Source organism: Oryza brachyantha, chromosome 2 (genome assembly GCF_000231095.2).
Source record: "Oryza brachyantha chromosome 2, ObraRS2, whole genome shotgun sequence".
Classification (NCBI taxonomy): Eukaryota; Viridiplantae; Streptophyta; class Magnoliopsida; order Poales; family Poaceae; genus Oryza; species Oryza brachyantha.
Window position 1 is genome coordinate 2591564 of NC_023164.2, and position 25365 is coordinate 2616928.

General features: G+C 40.0%; 3 protein-coding genes across 4 annotated transcripts; 2 read left to right on the forward strand and 1 right to left on the reverse strand.

The window, feature by feature from the left end:
* Nucleotides 1-1630: 1630 nt before the first annotated feature.
* Nucleotides 1631-10014, forward strand: LOC102701694. Of its 2 annotated transcripts, XM_015833783.2 has the most exons (3): nt 1631-1805; nt 1910-1986; nt 9225-10014. In XM_015833783.2, exons 1-3 carry the CDS (start codon nt 1646-1648, stop codon nt 9777-9779), a joined length of 792 nt encoding a protein of 263 aa, XP_015689269.1. In that variant the 5' UTR covers nt 1631-1645; the 3' UTR covers nt 9780-10014. The 2 variants fall into 2 exon arrangements, with proteins under 2 accessions (XP_015689269.1, XP_040376699.1); XM_040520765.1 differs by lacking the exons at nt 1631-1805; nt 1910-1986 and adding an exon at nt 6909-8820.
* Nucleotides 10015-15914: 5900 nt separating this feature from the next.
* LOC102701975 lies at nt 15915-18461 on the forward strand. The gene is made up of 4 exons (XM_015832897.1): nt 15915-16024; nt 16131-16359; nt 17816-17940; nt 18027-18461. The coding sequence occupies exons 2-4, from the start codon at nt 16165-16167 to the stop codon at nt 18142-18144; spliced, it is 438 nt and encodes a 145-aa protein (XP_015688383.1). The 5' UTR covers nt 15915-16024; nt 16131-16164; the 3' UTR covers nt 18145-18461.
* A 2454-nt stretch (nt 18462-20915) lies between these two features.
* LOC102702250 lies at nt 20916-23782 on the reverse strand. The gene is made up of 7 exons (XM_006646872.3): nt 23345-23782; nt 23023-23082; nt 22548-22796; nt 22289-22365; nt 21651-21727; nt 21424-21556; nt 20916-21347 (listed from the first exon to the last, which is right to left on the reverse strand). Exons 1-7 carry the CDS (start codon nt 23739-23741, stop codon nt 21192-21194), a joined length of 1149 nt encoding a protein of 382 aa, XP_006646935.2. The 5' UTR covers nt 23742-23782; the 3' UTR covers nt 20916-21191.
* Between the last annotated feature and the right edge of the window lie 1583 nt (nt 23783-25365).

Sequence of the window (25365 nt, forward strand, 5' to 3'; positions counted from 1 at the left end):
AACCAACTAATTAATCTTAAAAGATCGGACTTAAACAAGACAGTTTTAAGATTAATCAGCCGATCGGACCGATCTAGCACTTATCGCACGTATAATCAGCAGCCGATAGGAGACTAAACATAGAATTTGAGATAAACTTGATTGCTATACCAATTACTAGTATAAAATAATAATAATTAACCGCATACATGCTCACACTAGACCTAGAAGATCAGACTCAACCAAGACAGTACAGATCTAAACATAATCATGTGTGAAATCAGTAAAGTATTGCAGCATATGAGTAATTGGTTACCAAAACAGTGCAATCCATCAGCCTATTCACTAATCTCAGCCGATCAGACATATTCCTATAAACAGATCGAACTAAACATGCATAGATCGGACCTAACCAAGACAGTATGCGATCCAGCACGATATAATTATAGGAATATGAAGATCGATGAATTTAATGAGTAAACCAACAAATTACTTGGGATAATGCTGGCTAGAGCTCTAGCAATAAGCTCTCACAAACACTCGATCCAATCTGACAACATAAACCCGGCCAACTAGATTGATCGGACTAAACCGAGACAGAATCAAGTTGAATAGATTCGTGTTAGCAGATTGAACAAAGGAACTCACGAGGACTTGATCGAGAACTACAACTACTCCAAACTACCAGTAGATTAAAACAATAATAGAACCCAGACCGTCGATCAGCTAGGCAGGAGATCGGACTTAACCGAGACAGTCATGTTCCAGCCGATCGACGGGTTTGATGAATGTGAACTTACATTGCGAGTTGACAAACCTCGCACCGAAAGCCCAAGCAAGTCGAAAAGGTTGGCGATGCGCTAAAATTGTGTATTTGATCTGATTGATCATTTGACAATGACCTCGGGCACATATATTTATACTCTTGGATCTAACTAACATAACCGGATAAGGATTCGTATTAGTAACTAACTTATTGCATTCGGACTTTAATTAAACCTAAAATCCTAAACAAACTCTAAGATAACGACTAACTAATATACACGGACTCTCGATTAATACCAAATCTATCTCTAATCTTTGGGCCCAATCAGACTCTAATCCCTGTCAGATCCAAACTCTATCGGCCGCATTCGTGTCGTCTTCAATCTTCCTCCCTAGCTGATTCGTCCTTTCTTGTTCGATTCGGTCTTTAATCGCGTTTCATTCTATAACGGCAATTCACCAAAATCTGACGTTAACAATGACGTAGAGCATTTGACTAACACCCTAGCCTATACGTACGTGTACCTCGTCTTATTAAAAAATATGTGAATTATAAAAGTATAAGTTATGTTTAAATATATTTAAGTTATAAGTCTAGTAACAATGAAATAAATTACGGCCCAGATAATACGGATCAAGGAGAACATGTAAACAGAAGCGAAACAGAAGCGAAACGGGAGAAAGGCGCCCAAATAATACGGCCCGATTTTTACCGTGGTTCGCGTTCGGACGCTAGTATTACGTGCGGTGGACATAGGTTGCTTGTGGGGCTCCAGTTTTGGCACGGTTCACGTACCAGTCCCTGGCAGTGGCATCTGGGAAAGTAGCAAGGCTGCTAGGTTTGTAAAATCCAAGTCGTGGAGGGGCTGAGATGCAACGTTGCAGGTCTAATCGACCATTTATGGCATCCTCCTCCCCCTCCTGGGTACTGATCCAGATCTATGCATCCAAAGCAAGTAGAGGAGCATCTCTCATCAGCCACCGCCGCCGCCTACTACGTGGGCAGGAGGAGGGGGTATCCGGCCCGTCGCCACCGCACAGGCATGCGTGTGCGGATGCGTGTATGTTTGGTTAATCCACCGTATAATCTCTCTCCCCTCCTCGCCGCCCGTATGTTTGTGTGCCTCCTTTTTCCGCTTCGTGATTTTTGCGTGGTCTTCTGCAGCGAAAAAGGCCGTCTTGCCGTACATCTCCGCCTGCATGTCATGTCAGGCGCGAATTCCCCTCTCGGTATCACCTCTGGTATGTCTACAATTTTCCCCCTCTATGCGTGCTCTGATTTTCTGGATCCGTTTTTTCCTGGTAGAGTACTCGTATTATTTTTCTTTCCACCGCAGATCTACTTTTCTGGTTCTCACCTTTAGTGATGAGGTGGTGTTTAGATTGAGAAAAATTTTAGGAGAAGTGTCACGTCAAATATTTGGCCAGATGTCGGAAGGGGTTTCGGACACGAATGAAAAAACGAATTTCATGGCTAGCCTAGAAACCGCGAAACGAATCTTTTGAGCCTAATTAATCCTTCATTAGCACATGTTGGTTACCGTAGCATTTATGGCGGCTAATCATGGACTAATTAGGCTCAAAAGATTCGTCTCAAGATTTCTTTCATAACTGTGCAATTAATTTTTTGGTTCATCTATGTTTAATAGATGTCCAAAAAATCGATGTGATGTTTTTAAGAAAAAATTTAGAAACTAAACAAGGCCTGAGTTTTACTACTACTACCATGTTTTGATGTTTTTTCCTCATCTAACAAATATGGGTTAATTACTGTAGCTGTTCCACTACTACAACGACCAGACTCGAACTTGCCTTCTTTTGTTTGGCAGGCAGGAGGAGACTAAAGCTAAACTCGCACCGTTAATTTTTCTAATGATGAATCTGAACATAGACTAAACTAGTACTCTCTATGTCCTTCCAAAACAAACTTCTAAATATGTTTCTCTATGTCCTTCCAAAACAAACTTCTAAATATAATATGTTTGTGCAACAAAATAAAAAAAACATAAATACGAGGACATGATGAATGAAAGCAAAATAAAACAAAATCGAAGGATTAGGCTTAAATGATGATTGATCGCCTAACAATAAACTCCTATACTCGAATTTTGTTCATTACTAGTTAGTGTGCACGTGCAAGGCACGTTAAGATATAGTAAATGGAGTAAATACTTGTATATGGTTGTTTACACTAACAATGGAGACAAATTGATTCACAAAGCCCTCAAGTAGCTAAGTATTTAAACCCTAATCAAAGCATAATTGAAACTATGTATTAATTATTAAAAAATATAACTAAAACATTATAAATATGTTCTTAGCGATCTAAAATCAAGGGTTGAAAAATAAACTACGAAAAAACAACCTTAAAATCAACTCTAAGTTAAAGTTTTAAAATTCAAATTTTGGCTAATAAGCATAAGTATAAATAGAAAAGATGGGGGTTAAATTGAATACCTTATTATCTAAAGGATGTGTGTTCTTATTTCCTAAATTGAGAAAAAATATTGAAAGATAATATTTCTAAAGAATTATTGAAAAACAATTTACACCAGTTACATTTAACATTCCGTCATCAATACATAATTATTTTAAAATTAAAATTATATAAAAGGGGACCAAAGCTGACATATTGATTTGTTAGTTCATAGAACTTTCACCAACATTAATCTTCATTTTACTCTTAGCCATATTACCTTGTATGTCCTACATGTTTTAATGAAGTCATTGATTTTTTTAACACACATTTGATTATCCAACTTATTCAAAAAAATTATGCAATTATCATTTTTTTTCTTATGATTGGATTTGTTAATAAATGTATATTTAATTATTACTTATATTTTCTTATATTTGAAAAAAAATTGAATGAGATGAATGGTTGATCGTGTTCTAAGAAGTCAACAGCATAATCTATTACAACAAAGATCAAACAACAATAAATCAAAAATGGCATGTTGTTTGTTGGGGGAATGAGAACCTGCTAACTTTTACCTCCATTATCAATCTAAAATGTGATTCATATTTGGGCAATCTTTTGAGTCGATACTTAAGAACAGGATAAGATTTTCATGGCACATATTTGTTGAATATACCCATATATAAATTAGTGCCATGTCCCAAAGTCTGAACTTCCAGTGAGAAAAACTTATCTTATAGGGAAAAATCAAATAAATGTGATGTCTATGTATCAACATATAAATTATGATAACATGTTCCGAATGGTCAGTTGACCAGAGTTACATATCAGTCAAGCTGCACAGCGAGAATTCATTTTCTTTCTAATTCTAAAAATTATATGGAGTCAGCCTACCACACAAAAACAAGGTGCAAGCTGCAGACTAATCTCAAACAAAAAACAGTGTAGATATTACTGACATTTAGGTGTTAAATCATCAACTTTTCTGTTTTTAACCCCAATATATATGAGCAACCAACTTGTGACTTTTGAAAAGCTGCTTTCTTTTTTAGAAATACAATCTTCACTATAATCTTAAGTTGGCCATTTGCACAAATAACAGAAACAATTGTTAGAAAGCAACTACGACTTTGACTTTTGTGTGTGTGTGTGTATTCAGCAGTGTATATATGTGCAAATGGAAAAGAACCATCAAATGAGCTGAAACTGGTTAAAAGTTAAGATAGTGAACCTCCAAGCGATTGTGAAGGCAAAACAAGAAAAAAAAACAAAGCCAGATAATGTTATGTAGTTCAGTAGCTCTAGAAATCCACCATCCCTAAATAATGCATATATTGCCTGCACAGAGGAAGTTCACAAGTGAGTTCAGGAGGGAAAAATATTTCCCGCGGAATAACATCAACTAATTTGTTCTCCCTGGAAAGAAATTCAACATATGGATTCACTCTGGCAAATTTTCTAAACTGAGATAGTAAGAAAATGAATAGGGGAACCAGCCACAACAGGTGATTACTCTTTACCTTGAATGCTTGGCTAGCTTAGATGATAAATGAAGGGTTGATCATGAACAAATTATCATATTGAAGAGCCCATGTAAGTGAATAAGACCACATACCTGTAGTAAAAAAAGGGTTTGTAGATAGCCTATGATGCTAGAAATCGCATGTCAACATGCAAATAGAAAGAAGAAAAGGAACTTTCTGCAGGCAACACAAGATTCACCTTTGACTCCTTTTGGTTTCCAAATTATGCTGTAGACAGAATATGGATGAGCTATTTAAATTGTACTATAGTTGCTTCTTTGGAAGTACTTTTTCCACAATAGAGTTTGCGAAAAAAGAATGGCAGATGTGAGAACCGAGAAGACATACCTTAGGACAACTAATAAATAAATCCAATATTTTCCTGCTCATAGGTGCTCTTATATGCATGCAGAACAGAGACAATAAGCAGATATCAGTGACCTTTTTTCAGGGTGAATCTTAATATATTAGAGCAGAATGATAAATTAGTTTGGAAGGCTCTAAAACATGATTATTTCCCGAGTAAACAAGATTGGTTGACTTAATTTGGAAATATGGCAGAAGACTATATTGTCTTCACAGTCCAGACTGACATGAGTACAAAAGTGAGTCCTTCAGTGATCAACGGAAAGAAGATTAGGTTATTCATTCAAGGTAAATAATATGAAAGCTTGGATATATACACTAACCGCCGCATTGGTAGTTGTTGACGATGTGAAAAAGAGTATTCGCTTGTTCATAATCTTTGGGCTACAACAAACATAAATTAAACAAGACAATCAAAATACATTGTGACATGATTTTTTTTAGAAAAAAGCATTCTATCATCCACAACAAGAATTCAGTTCATTGTCTAATCCAGATCACTGTAATACTGCAACACTAAAAGAAGTATGTGAACAATAACATATCAAGCCCACTTCTATTTGAATGTGATTGGGTTTAGAGTTTTTACCCGTTCTGGTAGGATCAAATGGTCAAAAATTTACATGGGAACTCACTTTTCCAAGAAAGTGATCAGACCCTGCCAGAAAATATATAGCATAATTGTTTCTTTATGTTGCCTTCTAAATGGAGGGCTCCCGACCTGCTTGAGAGTATTGTCAAAACCACAAGATGTAGGTTCCCTGGTGCTTTATAAAGTGCACATACCCATTCAGATAGCTAATACAAGCTTACAATCATTTGATTGAGTAATTGAGATAGCTATCAGGCAGGAGCATAAACTTGAATATGCATCCACAGTGTCCTCATTTGAGGAAGTGGCTGGATTTGCAACAACTACCTTGCTCGCAGAAGCAGCATTGAGACTCTAGGGCTCCAGGCTTGTAGCACTTTTTTGAGAGTGAGGATTGCACGACAATTACGGTGTATTGACAGAATCTGCTCGGCCTTAGTGGTGAGACCATCGGGGCAATTACCTCAACGACGAAATGAGCAGGTGGCAACCGATTGTCCCCCTAAGTCGCTGGTGTCGCCGCCTCATCTGCTCCACCGGAGAGCCCATCGCTCCAGATCAGAATACCCAACGTCGTTGTGGCATCGATGGCAAGAAGAGGTGAGAGAGGATCAAATGAGAGAGGATCAAAGGAGCGGGGGCAAGGTTAGCGCCATGCAAGGCAATGTGCACGATTAGGGGAACAATCAAGGGATTGGAGCGGCTGGCGACGACCTTCGGCGTTCGGCGGTCGGTGGCCGACGGCGCGGTGCGGCCAGCGGTGTCTGGCCATCGCGGTCGGAATTGGGGCGACGGGAGCTAGTGCCAGTAGGGAGCGTGGGGGCGACCTTCGGCGTTGGGGTGGGAGCAAGCGGCGGAACCAGCGCCGGCTGGGAGCGCGGGGGCGGCCAGCGTTGGGGCGGTAGCATGCGGTGGCCTTTGGCGACGCGTTGGGGCGGGAGCATTCACCGGCGTGGTGGGTGTGGAGGGCGTAGCTAGAGGAGGTGTCTCGTGTAGGATTGTAAGAGAGAGGTGATTGCAAGAGAGATGTGATTTAGATCATTTAGTCCTACAAAATCAGTTTAGTTAATCCTGTGTATATTTGTTTGGTTAGCCATAGAGAAATTCTAACTCCTCCTTTTTATATTAGTATAGAAAAATAAAACAATCTCTCCTCTTTAGGGAAAAAGCTAAACGACATTTTCAAATGAAAAATAATTTCTAAATAAAAATATTGTATACGCGATTTTAGTGATTTAACAAATAAACTCGGAAAAAAAAACCCTAAAACCTTCCAAACGTTAGATTAAAAATTTAAATTTTGGCTGAGCTGTGTTATATCGACGGTAATTTTTTTAATGCTGAGTTTGTTGGTGGCTGATAGCATTAACACTATCTAGTCTAGGTTCTGGTGGTAGAAATATTTTCTATTTTTTAAAACCGTCTAGGTTGTGCTAGGATACCGAGGAAGAAGATATTTTTACATAATGAAAAGCATGTTTTTTAAGATACACCGCTTACTTTTGTAAATTGAAAGTTTTGCGTATAATCAAAAAAAAATTTGGGTAGAATTAGAGGAAATACTTTTATTATATTTATACTTTCTAATATTTATTTTAGATTTTTTTGGCAAGAAATGTTTTTATCTTTTCTAGTCTAGAAGTATAGGATATCAACATGGTTAATCTACATGTTTCGAATTATAACCTTTCACAGATCATGCTTATTGCAACACTCTACTTCCCTAAAGTGTGGACGTTAGTTGAATTATAGGAAAAAAGTTTTTATCGTATTCTGTATTTGTTTATCATTCGTATTATTTAATTTTAAACCAATACAATAGGATGTTAACAACCGACCTACGTACTGTTCGTTTTGGTTTCAATCTATAGCAGGCCACATTTTTTTCCTGTTATAAGAAATAAAATTCGTATTTGTTTTTTAAATTGAAATTGGCATTGAATTTTTGTTTATTGGAATAATTTATTTCGTAGTGTAGCATCAATAACTTCCGATTAATGTGAATTTAACACTAGTTTTAACACTAGTGAGACTAATACGCTTAGCTTCGTTTTGCGTCGTCTTCCAACAATGCATGGATGCTACTGTATACACTGTGGTATGCACATCGCAAGTACTCAGTAGCACGTGCAATGTACGTGGGTGCTCACGGCTCAGCCTGCGGTTGGCTCAACTCTGCAAGTACAACCATGGCCCCCCATCACCCATGGGCCAAGGTCCTCGCTCCGTTTTACAATATGACAATCAAAGAGAAGTTGGGAGGGGCACAATGAATTTCACATTGCTCCAGTGGCAAAAAAAATTAATCCGTTTCAACACATAAATATTTCTATATTATTTAGCACATATCTAGGTTAATAGACAATTGTTTATATTTCTTTTTTAAGCTTCGGTTTAGGGTTTGTTTAGTTGACAAATTTTTTTGTCGTTGCACGTCACATCGGATAAACGAACACACATTTGAACTATTAAACTTAGTTTAATAACAAAACAAATTACAGATTCCACTAGGAAACTGTGAGATGAATTCTTTAAGCCTACTTAATATGTTATTAGCAAATGTTTATTATAGCGCCACATTGTTAAATCATGACGTAATTAGGCTTAAAATATTCGTGTCGCAATTTGCTAGCGGTGAACTGTGTATTTTTTTTTTGGGGGGGTTACACTCCATACTTGTATCCAAACGTTCGAGGTAACAGCGGAAAAAAAATTATTTGGGAACTAAACATGCTCTTATTGGAGAATCATTGAGGAGCACACGATTAGTTATGTTGCGGTACAAAATTTAAATGTTATGAATTTGAAACGGACGTAGTAAAAAATTAGTAAAGTAGCAGCCTAGTAGCAAATACGGCGTAGTTCCATTTCCCGTGAGCCGAGCGAGGCAAGCCACAAGCGACCCGTATCCACCCACCCCACCTAGGGTTCGGATGGCGGTGGCGATGGCCGCGGCGGCGGCACGGCTCCGCCTCCTCGGCGCGGCGTCGAGGCTTCGTCTCGCGGCGGCCGCTCCGGGTCCCTTCTCCGACTTCAACGGCTCCGACTTCAACGGGCGTGGGCTAGGCGATGGGCCGTCTCCGACGCCGAGGGTTTCCACAAATCCTCGCCTCCGTCAATCTGGAGTCTTCCACCCATGCTTTCACATCTTCCGCCCCAGCCAGAGCTCACCCCAGGTAAAATACTTGCTGTATTTGTCTAATGCGCCACCATGGCTAGGAAGTGTTTGGGTATGAAGGTGTTGTCACTCACTTTCTCCGCAACTTGCATCGATTGTCTGCCTGTATTGGTGCCTGGAGCTGTTAGGAAATAATGTGCTGATACAATGCCTTGACATTGCTGATAAAATTTGTTGAAACTAATAATTGTGCTCATATAATGCCTCTTAATGTGCTCATAAAATTTGTTGAGACTATGCAAAGTTGTTGTTGCTGAATTTGAGGTTACACAATGCCTTGACATTGCTGATAAAATTTGTTGAAACTAATAATTGTGCTGATATAATGTCTCTTAATGTGCTGATAAAATTTGTTGAGACTATGCAATTTTGTTGTTGCTGAATTTGAGGTTTTTGTTTCAGCTGAAGGGCTTCCGATACATGTCGGAAAAGAGAGACACCAATGGAATTGAAACCACTGAAAAATTTGGCTCACTTCTGGTTGAAAGAATGAGTGGTTTGTTGGAAACAAGTAAGTCCATTGCTGACAGCCTCGAGAGGATTGCGCGATCCCTTGAGAACCCACCAGTGAATAAAGATTACATTGAGGCTCTTAACCTCCAGAAGCCACCCCCAGAAGACCAGCTCAAACATGATGTTGATGACCTTGTTAAGGACCACAACATGATAGCAAAAACTGTTGCGGTATTTCTTGGTGAAGTCCGCAGACAATTCCCAGAGGTAGTGGGTCTTTCATGGATTGACTCATGCATTACAGTAGGCAGTGATCCGTGGATCCAGAACCTTTCCAGACTGGCTCTTGAAATCTTGAGAAAGGTTAGGCAAGAACATCCGGAATGGATTGTTGGTTTGTACCTTGGCAGCCTTCTGTTTCTGATGGTAGCTTTATCCTTCTCGGCTCCTGCGGAATCCTACTACATCTGTGACTGCATGTGGTATATGCACCATGCCTTCTGAGTTTGCAATGCCCCCACCTGACCTGAGGACTGCTTAATTTTGAGTGATGTTTTTTGTTGTGCTTTCTCATTTGGTACTCCACTGGATATACTAATGATACACCCCTATATGTACTTACAGTGCTTCCTCATTTGGTACTCCACTGGATATACTAATGATACACCCCTATATGTACTTACAGTGCTTTCTCATTTGGTACTCCACTGGATATACTAATGATACACCCCTATATGTACCTATATGTTTGAATGACACGCCTTCTTTCCCATGTGTTACTTTCGACCAGTATTTGCTATTTTAAATGCCTTGAACAAGCTACATATATTCCTACTATATGTGTCTTTGTGAGTGTTTTCCAACTCCAGCTGTACATATATGCTTCATTGATTTTGATTCCAACTGCTGGTATGTGAAACTCCTGTTAATTTAAAATGTCAAGAAGAAGTTAACGAACTCTTCTTTTTTTAACCTAAGGTGAAACTGAGTCTTAGGCTGTTCACATTATTCAGTACGGCATTATTTGTGTCTTAGTTTGTTCACATTATTCAGTACGGCATTATTTGTGTCTTAGTTTGTTCACATTATTCAGTACGGCATTATTTGTGTTCGGCTTACTAAGTGGTCTGTGCACCTTTAAAAAGAAAGCTTTCACCATCGTTTTTTTTTTCCTTTTTACCCATGCTTATAAGCTAAAGTTTGAATTTTAGCTTACTACAACACGCACTATCACTAGTGTAACCAAAAGAATCATAGTTGGAATTCAATTATTGGTCTCTCTCACTAACGTACACCTAAATCATCATTTGACATAATAACGATACGGTTAGACAGTTCCATAGAAGAATATACCATATGTGTAAGCAAAAATGCTATACATACGATGCGAAGAGTACGTCCGATCTAGCCGACTGCTGTTTGAATCGTACGTATAGCATCCTTTCTCGCATCAAAAGGGTCTTATGATGTGAAAATCAATGTGAGTTTAGTTTTAAAATAAAGAAAGTCTTAAATTATTTAAAGAAAAAAATTAATTGGGCATGGGGAGATAGACATTCCAATAGCGAACTACAGCAACACCAACAAGTTGACTATCCAATTCTATAAGCCAAAATTTGGAGAGTTTGGTGAAAAAAAAAGCTTCCAAGAGACATACCATCCAGGATGGCCAAACTAGTCCTCTCACTTGTCAAATTTGGTCATCCAAACCAAACTTGCCATGCGTGGGACCCACGGGACCCACACTACAGTACTATACTCAAACAAGCCATCTGTCCGTCCAGAGCAAGCCGTCGCCAGGTCGTCGCCGGAGCAAGGCATTGCTGCGCCGCCTCCCAACGCCGTGACGCCAGCGTCGGCGCCCCGCTGCCTTCCCGCCCCACGGCCGGCCGCGCTGCCGCCTCCCCGCTCCAGCGCTGCCTCCTCGTGGCCAGCCACGTCGCCGCTTCCCCGCCTCGTGGCCGGCTGCACCGCCTCCCCGCCGCCCGCTGCTCCCTGCGCCACCACCTGCCTCGGCTGAGAAAGAGAAAGAAAGAGAGAAAAAGAAAAGAGGGAGAAAAGAGATTGGGGAAGAGGGAGAGGGAGAGAAGAGGATGATACGTGGGATCTAACTCTCATAGACTCGGAATACAGAGGGTGGATGGAGAAACCGTTAGAGTAAAAAACAAATTTAAGTGGCCAAATAAAATAGGAAGTCTCTAAATAGATATTTGAAGAGTCCAATTTAGACGGTCTGTTACAGAACCGAGGAGTCCCATGATCCCATCGGATCGGATCCTTCGTCGCTTGGCTTGGTTGGCCGAGCTGCTCTGCACGGTTGAGTTCCTTTTTCTTCTGAAGATTTCAGTGTTTATTATAAGAGGTTCGGTTGATCTTCTTCTTTGATCCGGGGATGTTAAAAGACTGCTCGGTGATGATGACCCTGACGCGTGCTTCGACTGAATGAGACGATCAACATTTTGATTTGAGAAGACAAGGCCAAGTTCTTTTTGTAAACATAAGAGCAGGTACTATAATAGCATGCTCTAAGCCAGCTATAAGTTTAAAAAGATAAGAGAGAAGAGAGAAAGGAGGTAGACTACTTTAGCTGTATATGGACTCCAAGATAAAATGTGTGTATGACATGTATGATCATGTATTGATATTTTGTAGATAACTATTATATGAATTGACTATTAGATTGACTGTAAATGAATTGGAGCTAATAGTTAGCTATACTATTAAACTTGCTCTAATTAGTGTTACAAAGAATGACATGACCATATGTTAGTTTAGACTGCTAATATATCTAGATTTTCTTCCCCCATTTTGCTGTTGGTACATGCTAGAGCTACGATTTCCAATTGTTGTTGACATTCCATGAACCACATGAAGAAATCCTGCATGCAGAATATCATTTGGTAATTGGTATGGTTAGCTCTTAGGTATACATATAATTGACGTACCCTAGTCTTAATTAATTAATAGTGAAAATTATTAAGAAACGCGTCCTACCTCCTGTTCAACTAAAAATCTGAAATAAGGCCCACGGAAAGATCACGGCCAAATTATGAAGTTTGGACAGAACTCCCATCTTCTTTGTACCATCTGGTATAGCAGCTGCAACTATATTACAATTTCATCCCAACAAGCTATATGCGTATACTAAAGCTATATGAATATGCAATTTTCCGTTTAAAATGAAAACCATCGACAACTAGCTAGTTCATTAACATGGAACCATATCCATTTAATGTGAATAGAAACAGCATGTGTGGTTCGGAATACATCAGGCAACAGAAAAAGTAAATCAATTGAGCATACAAGAATAAGCCTGACTACCAAACTTATTGTTGTTGTTGTTGTTAATTATATTTATATTTAATTTTTTTCTTTGAAAAAAGTAAATATAAATGATGAAAGGCCGCATATCTTTAAAAAAAAAGAGAGATGTGCAATGCTCCAGCCAAAAGAAAAAACAACTAAAGTGATGCGATGCGTAGACAGCTTAAGAAAAGGTTAAATGACAACATTGAAGCCACCGAGGGGATCAAGCCCTGGACCTATTGTCCACTCGTCTACGGATTCATTTCTTAATGAAATAAGTTTATCGGAGGTCACTTAACTAAATGCCGAGTCTATTTGCTGGCATGGCGTTTAGTGGGTCTCACATGTTAGTTTTTTTTATTTTTCTCTCTCCTTTCGCTCCTTCTCTCGCTTCCTCTCATCTCTCTCTTCTTCCTCTATTCTCTGCTCACCCACGTCCTCCTAGCTCGTGGCTAGCGGCGGCCTGCGGATTGGGGCACGGACGACGGTCGACGGCGGGGGCACGGACAGCTGTTTGCGGGGCAGCGGTGGGGGCCGGCGGGTTGGGTACGGTCAGCGAGTGGTGGCCGTCGCCTTGGCCTTGGCGAGTTTGCGCCCTGCAGGTGCGTACGTGCTTGTGAATGCATTATGCATGTTTGCTTCTGAAACCTAGCTCGTCAGCCGCTGCATGCATTTTCGTTGCATTATACTTACGTCCAGGTGTGTACGTACGTACATGCTTGTGAACGCATGCAGAGTTGCAGACCATTTACTTCGGTGCCGAGAAGCTCAGGAAGAAGGTTGAGAAGGGATGCCGGAGGAGAGTTGAGCTGGTACATCCCGACCGCCAACGCCGCCGCCATGACTGCCAGCCACGCGCGCCCCAACCATCCGTCGCCGAGCGCCGAACGGGAGAGAAGAGAGAGAGGAGAGGAAGGGAGAGGAAGAAGAGAGCCACGCCCGACGTTTTTTTTCTTTTTTCTCTTCCTATTATTTTCTCTCCCATATTGTTCTCTCTCTTCTTCCTCTAATCTCTCGGCACACCAGCGACTCACGTGAGTGGACGAAGTAGGCCATACACGTAGCCGGAGGCGTTCTGCATCGGGCGCAGGAAGCGGATGGCGTGGTAGATCTTGGGCAAGTATTCGAACAAGAATGGCACCAGGAGCACCGTCATCACCGTCGTCGTTGATTCGATGCGTATCATTGCTGGCGCTGCCGCCCAGATGATCACCTGCGCACTCATGTAGAACGTGACGTGACTGTGTGCATTGGAAGCAGTCAAGGCAATGTATTGCATGCATAGGCAAAGAGGAAAACAGAAACAATACATACACAAACAAATACATGCAGGGAGACATGCGCATGGCTTCACTTGTGGATTTATTTTGTCTAGCTACCGCCAGCCCGGCCATCGCCACCGTCGCGGGCTGCGCCGCCCAGCTACCTCGGCCGCCGCAAGCCACCGTCAACCCCGCCTGGCTCCGCTCGTGCCCGCATCCTCCAGCCTGTTGCTCTCGCACCCTGGCCTGTGAGAGATTAGAGGAAGAACCCAAGAAGAGAGAGAGGAACACTGAAGAGAACAGAAAAGGAAGGAAGAGAAAGAAAAAAAATCTTACACATGGGACCCACCATGTGCCACGTCAATAAAACCGGATAAAAATTAAGTCAATACTGCTAAGAAACCTTTTTTAAACGATTTATGCGAGTTTAGGGGTATATATTTCTGATTTTTGAGTTAAAGGATTTCAAATAAACTTCACGTTAAGTTGAGGGATCAACTTATTCCTTTCTTAATTGAATTGATGGCGGTGAGGATCTGATTCGGTCACGGCACGTCTAGGAACCGGGCTTAATTGTCTTGGGCTCACGCGCGGCCCACCGGATGGACGGAATCGCAGCCTACTCGACGGGTGCGCGGAGCCAATGTGAGGGGCGACGACAGATGTCCTAAGTAATAGAAAAATAATTATAATACGTTGGTGAAATTAGCACTTTTATATGTGTGCCTTTACCAGCTTTTAAGCTAAAACATAAACTATAATATGAAAAACCTAAAAATCACTCTAAAAATATAGGCTTTAAAAGTTTAAATTTTTATTAATCTTGACCATTGAAGTGACTAGAAGAGAATATTTTAATATATTTTTAGTCTATTATAAACAATATAGAAATATTTATATTTCGAACGGATGTCGTAAGTAACAGGAAAATAATTACAATATTTTGGTAAAATTAACACTTGTATACGTGTGCTTTAAAAAATAGATAAAACATCTGCTTGGTTTCTTTATAAAAAGCGGAAACGAGTCCTACTTTTATTGTGGTATTATTATTGTTGTTGTTAATTATGTTTCTATTTAATTTTTTCTTCGGAAAAAAGTAAACACAAACGATGAAATGAAAGGCTGCATGGTATTATTATTGTTGTTAATTATATTTATATTTAAATTTTGTTTGGAAAAAGTAAATATAAATGATGAAAGGCCGCATATCTTTAAAAAAAAGAGAGATGTGCAATGCTCTAGCTAAAAGGAAAAACAATTAAAGTGATGCGATGCGTAGACGCGGCAGCTTAAGAAAAGGTTAAATGACAGTGCTTGTCTTGATCACGATGAGGATCTGATTCGGTCGACGCGCTTGTCTTGGCTACGAGATGCTTATTTTGTCTCTAGGCGCCACTGCTGGTCAATTTTCTAGGTTAGTATTATTTCAGAGGGTGGTTTTTGATAGGGCCGCAGGTTTCAGATAGCAGACAACTCGATCCTCAACGAGGTGGAATACCAGATCATCAACAACAACAAGTTGATGCTGAACGACAGCATTGTTAGTCACCATGTGGATAGATCCCAAGTGCGACAATCTTATCCTAGGCTCCATCGACAAGAACTATGTCGACATATAAGAGTGCATGTCAAGTACACTTGTACTTCGTACCGTCACATGGTTTGGTTTCGTCACGTTGAAATTAGGATCGGTGTGTTTAATGAGTTATCTTCCTGTGTTATTCTGAAATGAAATTAATTCGGTCTTAATTTGGTTTGGTTTAATTATAAGAGCAAGATTAATAATATAGGCAACAAGCTGGCTATAATACTTCTTATAGTTCACTCATATAGTGGTTAGCTCTTCATCTTTAATACAAGACCCACATGTCTCTGGCACATAATGTCTTGGTTCTTGTGTATAAGCTGGCTACTCTTCCTCTCTCTTTTTCAAATTAGCATTTAGCTGGCTTATTACACTTGCTCGAATGGGTGTAGACATAGATATAGGTATAAGTACCACTTCACTTAAGTAACATATTAATAATATTAGAAACTCTTTCCCAGGGAAGCAAATATTTTCCCAGGGAAGCAAATATTTTATTTTATAAAACGGTCGTAATTTCGGTAGGGTAAAAAGGTGTTCAGATCCAAACGAGGGACGGTGGCGGCGGCGCGTCGAGCTCCGGCGGCCGAGGGGTGAGTTCCAGTTGACCCCTGTTCCCTTTTCTGCCATATTCGGTTGATTTCCCCTTCATCCTCCTCCCTTACATGGCTACGCTCGTTCTGATTCTACTGCTGTTAGGGTTTCCGAACAGATCAGGGTCTCAGGGAGGGCCATGTCGTCTCTGCTGCTGCGCTCGTCGGCCGTCCGTCGCGCTCTTTCCGCGGCCTCCCGGGAACATGGGCCTTCCTTTCGCCGTGCCATCTCAGCGGCAGCCACCGCGTCCGGAGGAGGGTTGGAAGCTGCCGTCGCCCGCGGTCCAACCCTACCGTACCGGTGCCGCAACCTCACAGTACACAGCAGAGAAAAGGTTAAGCTTTCCATCCACCCGCAGTTTCCAGATAAAATCCCCACCTTTTCGCTTAAGTTTAAGCCAAAATTTGAATTTTAAAACTTAAAGTTGATTTTAGGTTCTTTCATGGTAGTTTATTTTTCATCCTTTGTTTCTAGATAGCTAAGAATAAGAATATGTATATCAAAGTTTTACTCACAAATCTCATGCTTAAAGAAGAAGCAAAAAGACGAGGCACAGAGTTGTTAGTGAATTTCTGCGTGAATGTTGTGAGGATTTTCAGATAGAGAGGGTGGGGGTGGGTTCAAGCCTTTAGCATACATTTATTTTACTTTTATGCTTCTCTGCATTGTTATTATTAATGCACTTGTTTTACTTTGATCATTTACCTTGGTAGTATTGTTAAGGCTATTGTTTTGGAAATCTCGGATCAAGAGTGAAGTGATGGGGTAGAGTTTACTTTCCTGGTTGAAACTATTACTTTATGGGCTTTAAGTGACTCTTCAACCTAAAACTTGGTGCTGGTGCAGCAGGATTATCAGGCTATAGTTGGGACATCTCGACACGGGAGAGTTGGTTGGATAAGAGGGAAAATATCTAGTAATAGATTTGTTTGCATAATGGAATCACTTGCCAATTATTCGGTACAAGAGTTCTTACTTAGGAGTTAGGAATGCCCTGTCTGCTGGTTATGGAAAGGACAAACTACTCAAATAATTCTGCTCTAGTCTGTCCATCTCTCCCCCTAGCACGCCGATGGCAGTCACCTCACTGTGGATTATGGTCCATAACTGAAACGTAGTGGCTACCTGACATCCTGATCAGTAACACATAAAGAAAATGGTCAGTTTGGTAGATCAAATGCAAGCATATGATTTCTGCAATTGATTTAAGTACAAGGAGAAGGAATGAACAAAAGAACTGCCAAAAAAATAATTGCACAGGCACTCTTTCTTTTCTTTCCGTACCTATCTCCCTAGTATGGTTAAATATCTTCCTTGTTCCTTCCAGTAGATAAATCGGGCCTTACTCATCCCCTCATCTATTACTCCCTCCGTCCCTTACTCATCTAACACACTGTATGAGATATAAGTTGTGATTAGATTAAGCTGATGCTTTGGTTGACTTTTAAAGTTAAGAGATTGTCTAGCTTGTTTATCATACAAAGAAATTCTGTCTCCCTACTAGGGATGGCAATTTTACCCACGGGTTCGAGTCTCCGTGGATACCCGACCCGATGGGTATGGGCATGGGGTTAATTTTCATCTTAGAAACATGTTTATTTCTTCTATTTAACATGCACTGGCATGCCTAATTGTCTAGTTTGATAGTAATGCTTTTTCTTTCAGAAGCATTAATCCTCCATAAGAGTAACAATTCAGTTCCTAGAGCCAGATTAATAGAGAATTACATTTTGATTATAGAAGGCAGATTGCATTTGACTATGAATTCCCAACCATTGTTTGTTGTGAAGGATGACAAGACTGATCTGGAGCGGAAGCATCTTCAAGAACTGGAGCAGATGTTTCAACAAATTTTCATTGGACATGTGAAGCTGCACAGATTTATCCACAGCTCTGACCGTGACTATTTTGACAGGTATTTTTTGTCGCTCTTCAAGAATGCATATCCACTAACTATTCATTTAAGATGTGTCCTCATAACATGTATTTGTATATGTGAAGGTTTTTGAGCAAACTTGGGTGGCCAAGATGCAAACGTCGTGATGTGTTCGTTTTCAGATGTAAGCTTGCAACTATTTTTGTTGCATCTGTCATGAGCGGTTACATGTTGCCTGAATGAGTATATCCATCGTGAAATGCTGTAAAGAAACACACTATGTAGCCAACTTAGTTGGTTTGCAGTGGGGCAGGTTACGGGCGATGTACACCTCTGGCTATCTATCTAAGACATGTAATGCACTTTTCAGATTAAGCACTTGCATATTGATGCCCCTTTCTATTAGTTAAATCTGTGCTTCCTCATTTAGAGGCTAGCTAGAGGCCCTCTCTATACACCGGAGCCCTTTCTTTCATTTCATCAAGGGGTATTGTGAACTTGTATAGCTCGCATTCTTTGGCTCTACCTATCCATTATAGAGTAAATAGCTCTTTTCACAATAAGAGTTATCCATACAGTGACAGCATTTAATTATGAAAGTTGGCTAAGTAGCTGACCCTCTTAGTCCGTTTCTTAAGATAAAGGAGCATAAGCCTTTTTCTTTTTATTACTATTTCCTCCGCTTAATGAATAGCCGTTTGCTACCAATGGGGGAATTGCTTCGTATCATCCTTTCCAGATCAGTTACGTCCCATCTTTTCACCTATGCATATGTTTATAGGCCAAAATATAAATTTTAACGCTTGAATTTGGAGTTTTTTCATCGTAGTTTATTTTTATGTCTTTGCTTTTCGATCGCTAAGAGCATATAAAAGTTCTATCAACAAATTATTTTTCTAATTATTAATAATCCATTTCGCATATAATACTGAATTTTTTTAATATAATAATAATAGCTCATTAATTAAATATGTAGTAAATATATGTTGACAATCACCAAACTAGGATGTACGTTGATTATCTTGGCGTCCAGGTGTGATGCTGTTCCCCGTAGCGTCCAGGTCTGGACACCGAAACAAGTAGCGTCCAGCATCCGGGTGTAGCCACACCAGCTTGTTTACGATGAAAACTCTACCATACATGTACTTAAGCCCTGACCAATCATGGCGGTGTTCAAGGCAGTCTATTGCAAAAGCTGAATAGCAACACGGAAAACAATAAACGTAATTATTATATGATTAATTAAGTATTACTTATTAAAAATTTAAAAAATGGATTTATTTGATCTTCTAAAATAATTTCTATATAAAACATATTCGCACGAAATATTGTTGCCTGCTCTCGCAATCACGTTCTGGTGTGCGAGCCCTAGCTCCTTGGGGTCATGGCGGCATAGGCTTCACCCTTATCAATCACATTAGGCAGCGCCTCGCTAGTTGCCACTCGTCATAAGGCCACCACTTTCATCTATTGCCTGTGTTGATCGCCGACAACCATAGCATTTATTGTCAGGGAATGCATTTTCACTTTATATAACTTTGTTGGTTATTTTTTACTTGATCTATCTGCTTGCATTATCTAACAAGTCCAATCTATTACTTAATTATTATTAACATAATCATGTCGAATCATATATAAAGCATGTCCATGTAAAGATCCAAATAATCAGAAGAAAACATTTTTATATAATATACTTGCTTGCGCTCACATGAACCAACAAATATAAGGATCAGTACATAGCTAGTATTAGATGTTATACACCCTTGGTTTACTGATTTTTTTTTTCATTTGGCATGTGCGTAGGTGAGAACAAAATGATCATTGTTCTTGGCTATGCTTATGGGTGTATCCAACATGGAACTAACGGTGCAGAATACAATATTCCTCCTAAATTAACTTTTCTAGCATCCTCTTCTGTTTTATCTCACCTTTTCTGCTGTTTGTTTTCTATTGTGACTATTCGTGTGGAGTCCAATCGAAGAGAACGACCGCAACGGAAGCTGGACGTTATTGCATATAGCGTCCAGGTCTGGACGTTTTTATGAGTTGCAACCATATCTAGACGTTTTACTGTTTAGCGTTCATCCTAATATTGTAAATCTAACTGTGTAGTTTACTAGATATTTAATTAACAGGCCAATAATTATTATATAAAAAATTCAGTATAATATCTCTTATAAAAATCTCAATGGAATATTTGTATATTGAAGAAAATAACAAAATATCCCTCATCATAGTATCTTATATAGGAATCTCAATGGAATATTTGTATATTGAAGAAAATGCCAAAATATCCCTCATTATATAGTAATTGGTTGCGAGTGTAGATAAGAATGTACTAGAAGTTAGATCTATTTTTAAGATAAAGTTTAAACTCTACAGATCGGTTTATTTTACATACCTCCGTGTATATGATCTTTACTATACTAACTTTAACTTTTATTGTGGTAACTCTGAGCACTAATGATTTTGTAAATCATTAAAGTTGTGAAAAAAAAAATTTCGTGCTTATGTTTTAAGAGACGCCATATTTTTAGGTATATATATATATATATATCTTTTTATAAAAAAAAGTGGTCAAAGTTTATACATAAAGATTAAACAATGTCCAGCGACAAGTAATCACAAACGGAGGTAGTACAAAAACAAAATTGTGAATGATTTTTTTTTCAAAGTTCGAACGCCTGGCTGTTCAAAGTTCGAACGTGTTACCGATTATCACACTGTTAAATGGAAGAAAACAGTCGTGATACAGTTTCAGATTATGGCCACGTTCGGGAGTTAGATAAGTTATCTTATCCCTCTCGTTTTCCGCACGCACGCTTCCCGAACTGCTAAACGGTATAATCATGTACTAATCTATTGTTACGCTTTTCATGCCGAATAAGTTATCTTATCCGAACGGGCCTACGTCTACCTATGTATTTTATTTTACATTCATGATGAGTCAATATCTCCTATCTATGTACATTTCATAATAGCTGAATCAACATGACCATCTATATTCTCTCCTCTGGAAAATATAGTAGCTATATATTCTATACAACTCATAAATCTTAATAGCAGTTGCTCTAATAAATCCCACATGATTTGGCCACTTTTACCCACATCAAGGGAGTGTCTACAGCCTGGAGCACCGTAATATTCACAACTTCAAATTCTAATTGATGGCTACCAATCTTTCCTTGCTGCTACCAAGGAACCAAATTTTGAAATCCATCTCTGCATATTATGCAAGCTGCCGGGGAATATTGATTCGTAGGAACAATTTAAGAGATCAGTTTGTCCAGCTATCTGTCAGAGGAGATGGCTTCTTCTATTCTCCTAATAACGGTGCTAAGACTATATCCACTTTCCAGTGCTTTGGCAGCAGCTCTATGCGCTTTCTTGTGCCACTTTAAAAGGTTGTAGGATTGCATGACTGACCACCGAGCTCGATTTGCCATCTGATAAGTAACGGAGAAATATGTGTTGACTATATATGTTTCAATCAAGAAGATTAGAAAACAGAACAATACGAACCTGAGCAACAGAGAGTGGGGGATCTAGTAGAATGCACAAACTCCTGAACAGATTTTCATCATTTTCTCCCCCTTCTGCCTCCCCATAAACGAGTGCTTCTGCAGCAATTCCAGCGAATAAAATCATGCAATATCTGCAATTCATGCATTCAAATTTAGCTTATATGAAGAAGAAATGTCATCAAAGATCTCCAAGTACCAACATCCAAGGCGGAATATTTTGTCTACCTGTCAAATGCTGTTATTGACAGACGGCCGTCGGCAAGTTCTTTTTCCATTTTTTCATCCCAGAACTGAGTCCCTGCCTGCAAAGGTATGAAACGCTATCACTTCAGTTATCTATAACGATAACATTTGAAGGTCTATATAATAATTAAATGTGAAAGTCTACATAATAATCAAATGTCATAACTGAGATCCTTTGGAAAATAAAAGGACTACAATAAATACGCAGGCTCAGAAGCTCTACAGGGCAAAGCAAGTGAGAGTCTAATAATCTACTAAGAAGGTGAGCCCAACAAATATGAGAATGAACCTCATAGCAGAATATCAATGTATTTACCATTAAAGGCATGATTGGGACAGAATATCAAGAAAGATACTCTGTTACAGACCTTTGTAACGAAAACAGTTCTGTATATGAAGTACAAAAGGTGTAAACCAACAAAACAAAGAATAGTAGAATACAAAGATAACTTGTTTGGAAGATTTACAAACCAAGGAAATAAAAATTAAAAAGGGCACTCGAAGTTATCAAGTGACAGAAGTTACACTACTCTATACAAGTTAATTGACAAGAGAAAACTAATAAAATTATGATAGATACTCCCTATCCAACAACAAATAAAAACTACTAACAACTGTACCTGGCCTTGAATGCCCATTCGCAATGCCACAAATGGATCTAAAATGACTCCTCGTATGGGGCAACCCATTAGATAAGCTATGCATATTAAAAGTGAGAAGTGTTAGGTTAATGAATTACAATCTCATGAGTCAGATGTAATGTAAGATGCATATTAGAAAAAAAAACAAGCGTATTAGGAACCATCCTAAACTTTTTGCATTAGTTAGATGAGCCGGAGACAGCAGAGAGTGGAAAAAAGTTCTTAAGGAAAACAATACCGGTAAGAAGATGGCCTGCTTCATGTACAAGGATCCGGCGCTTGTAAGGAGGCCAAAAACATGAAATTTGAGCAGCACAAGTACCACCAAGAAACATTGCATCTGCTGTTACTAATCCCAATATGGCAGCCAAGTTAGGCCGTAAATCTACTCCTTGAGTTAGAAGATAAGATACACCTCCAAGAAATCCAATAAGAACATAAGAAGAACTTCCTGAGAGACCCCACTTCTTCGGTGCAAGCTTTGTAGCTGAGAAAAGGAATCAAACGAAAATTGAGAGCTCTACATAATACAATCACAATCCATAATAGAAGAAAGAAACTTTCACCATTCTGTAAGATGTGTTCCTAATGACTACTGAGTATTTCAGTATGAATTCGTTACGAAAAGGAAGTGTGGTCATTCATTTAAGGACTCCAATCCTATACTGTCTGAAAGAAATCCATAAGAAAAGGGATGGCATCACAATTCTCACCTTCCAAACCTGTCATCTCCTTCAGAACAGTTGGTGTGACTTCTCTTGGCCCCTCCAAAACTGCAGCAAATAAAATGCACTCAAAGCGGTCAGGAGGATATAACATCAGTCCAAAAGATAACCTGAATATATGTTATCTTGACAAAAATATCCTGACAGTAAATTCTAGATGCTAGTCACATTGTGGGATTCGATAATACATCAAATTATCGAGTTGCCAATCCTTCTGCGTCCTATCAAACTGAATCCCACGACCATGTTATGCTCAAATTGAAGTCAGTTCGCACCGTATGACCCTCAAATCGCACACCAAATCGCTCACCGATGTTCTTGCACTTGCCGAAGCCGGCGAGCACCCCGCGGTCCGCGAGGAACTGGTACGCCCGACCCACGAGCCGCATGTCGTCGGCGTCGATGCAGGCGTCCAGCACCTCCCAGTCCCTCCCGGGGGGCACGGGGAGCGGCGCCCGCGCCACGGCCCCGGCGGACCCCGCCGGGGGAGGCTCGACGGACTGCAGGAAGCGGAGCGCGCGGGGGAGGTCCCGGCTCCTGACGGCGTCCTCGAAGTCCCCCCACTCCTTGAGGGAGGAGCCCGCCCGGAGGCGGAGGCGGAGGCGAGGGCGGGCCCTCCGGCTCCGGCGGCGCGGGCAAGGCAGGAAGTGGCCGGAGGAGGAGGCGGAGGCGAGGGGCGGGGAGGAGGAGGAGGCGGTGGTCGCCATTGCTGCGGCCTCGTCTCGCGGAGGTGCGGCGGATTTGCGCTTTCGGATCGACGCCAACTGGTCGGAAGCTGGCTTACGTGGGTCGGGCCGACATGCTGCGTAGCTCGGGATTACCGGCCCATCTGTTCAGGAACTATTTGGGCCTTGTCGAACTTGAGCCCAACAGTAATTTGGGCTCTATCATTTCGCAGTTGCAACTGCTTATACGCCAAAATTTGAATTTTAGAACGTAATTATGAACTAGATTTTGTGATTTTTTTATCATGGTTTGTTTTACACATTTCGCTTTTGAGTCGCTATGGACACGTATATAAAAGTTTTATCTACAAATTATTTTTCGTTTGTAAAAACTCGTTTTCGCTTATTCCTGCAAAAAGCGAAACAATGGGAGCCTTGGACACTCTGTCCGAAGTGCGGACACTTCTCTCGCTCAGTCCAACTGTCCAACCCGTCCCTCGAACATTTTTTGTATTTTTTATATCTTTAGTATTTTTTTTAAAAAAAATAGCAAATCTAGCCTCCAAACGCATGCGGTAGCAAATGACAAGAGGGGGAAGGGGCGACCGTTGGACATTGGGTGTGAATTTTGCATACATTTTATTATTTTTTTATATTTTCTATTGACCTAGGAGTACACGGAAACCAACCATATCAATTCTAAGCTCAATGGACGAACCATGTGACCTTTAGAAGTTTCGAAAGTTATACCGAACGGGTTTCTAAAGCTTCTCGTCTCAAAAACACAATCTTGCAAATGAAATTTCACGATTCTGATTTCGTTGAACCCAACAAATGAGAGAGACCGATGTAACTTTTTCTATATATGTATGTGGATATACTTTTTTTTCCTTGATTTTGAGTTCGAAAGTTATCGTTGTTTTAACAAAGGACACTCGAATCATGGTTTTTATGTCTCTCGGGTGATTTTGTAGGCTCCCCTGCTCATACTTAAAGCGCTCTCCTACTAGACGGCAAGGGGGCTACTTGCGTAATAGCCACATTTGCGGGCAGCTCCCGACCAAGGGATAAAAGCCCAACTATAGGGTATCAAGGGGCCACCTGCAAATGTGCCACGCTCCATCCAACAGCCATCGCCCTTCCTCCAGTAAATGTTTGCCATCGATTTTAGTGCCTAGCCAGTGGTTGTTCTAAAATCTATTTTATAAAAGAAATACAAAAATATATAAAAATAAAAAATCTCGCTTGAATTTGACGGTTGGATCGATACACTCGTAGTCATAGTAGCGCAATGGTGGGTTCATTGGTGAGAGTGACCTACTCAATGCTTTTCTTAGCTTTTTTTTGGCCGCTTCTCTTCTAGTTACAAATAAGGTACACATGCATGCATGTTATGGGTGTATGCATATCGTACACATGGAGGTTATCTCTAGAGAAAATCTAAGAAATGTCATTGATAAACAAATAATACTAACAAATGTCATAGATGACTATTCCACAAAATGACATCTAACAAACGATTTTGGCTAAGAAATATCATTGTTGTTAGAGTTGCAATAACAACCATTCATTAAGTGCTATAAGATGAACAATATATTTAATGGCACAAGATGGACATAACCCAAACAATGATGTCATTTGTTTAAACAAAATCATTTATATGATG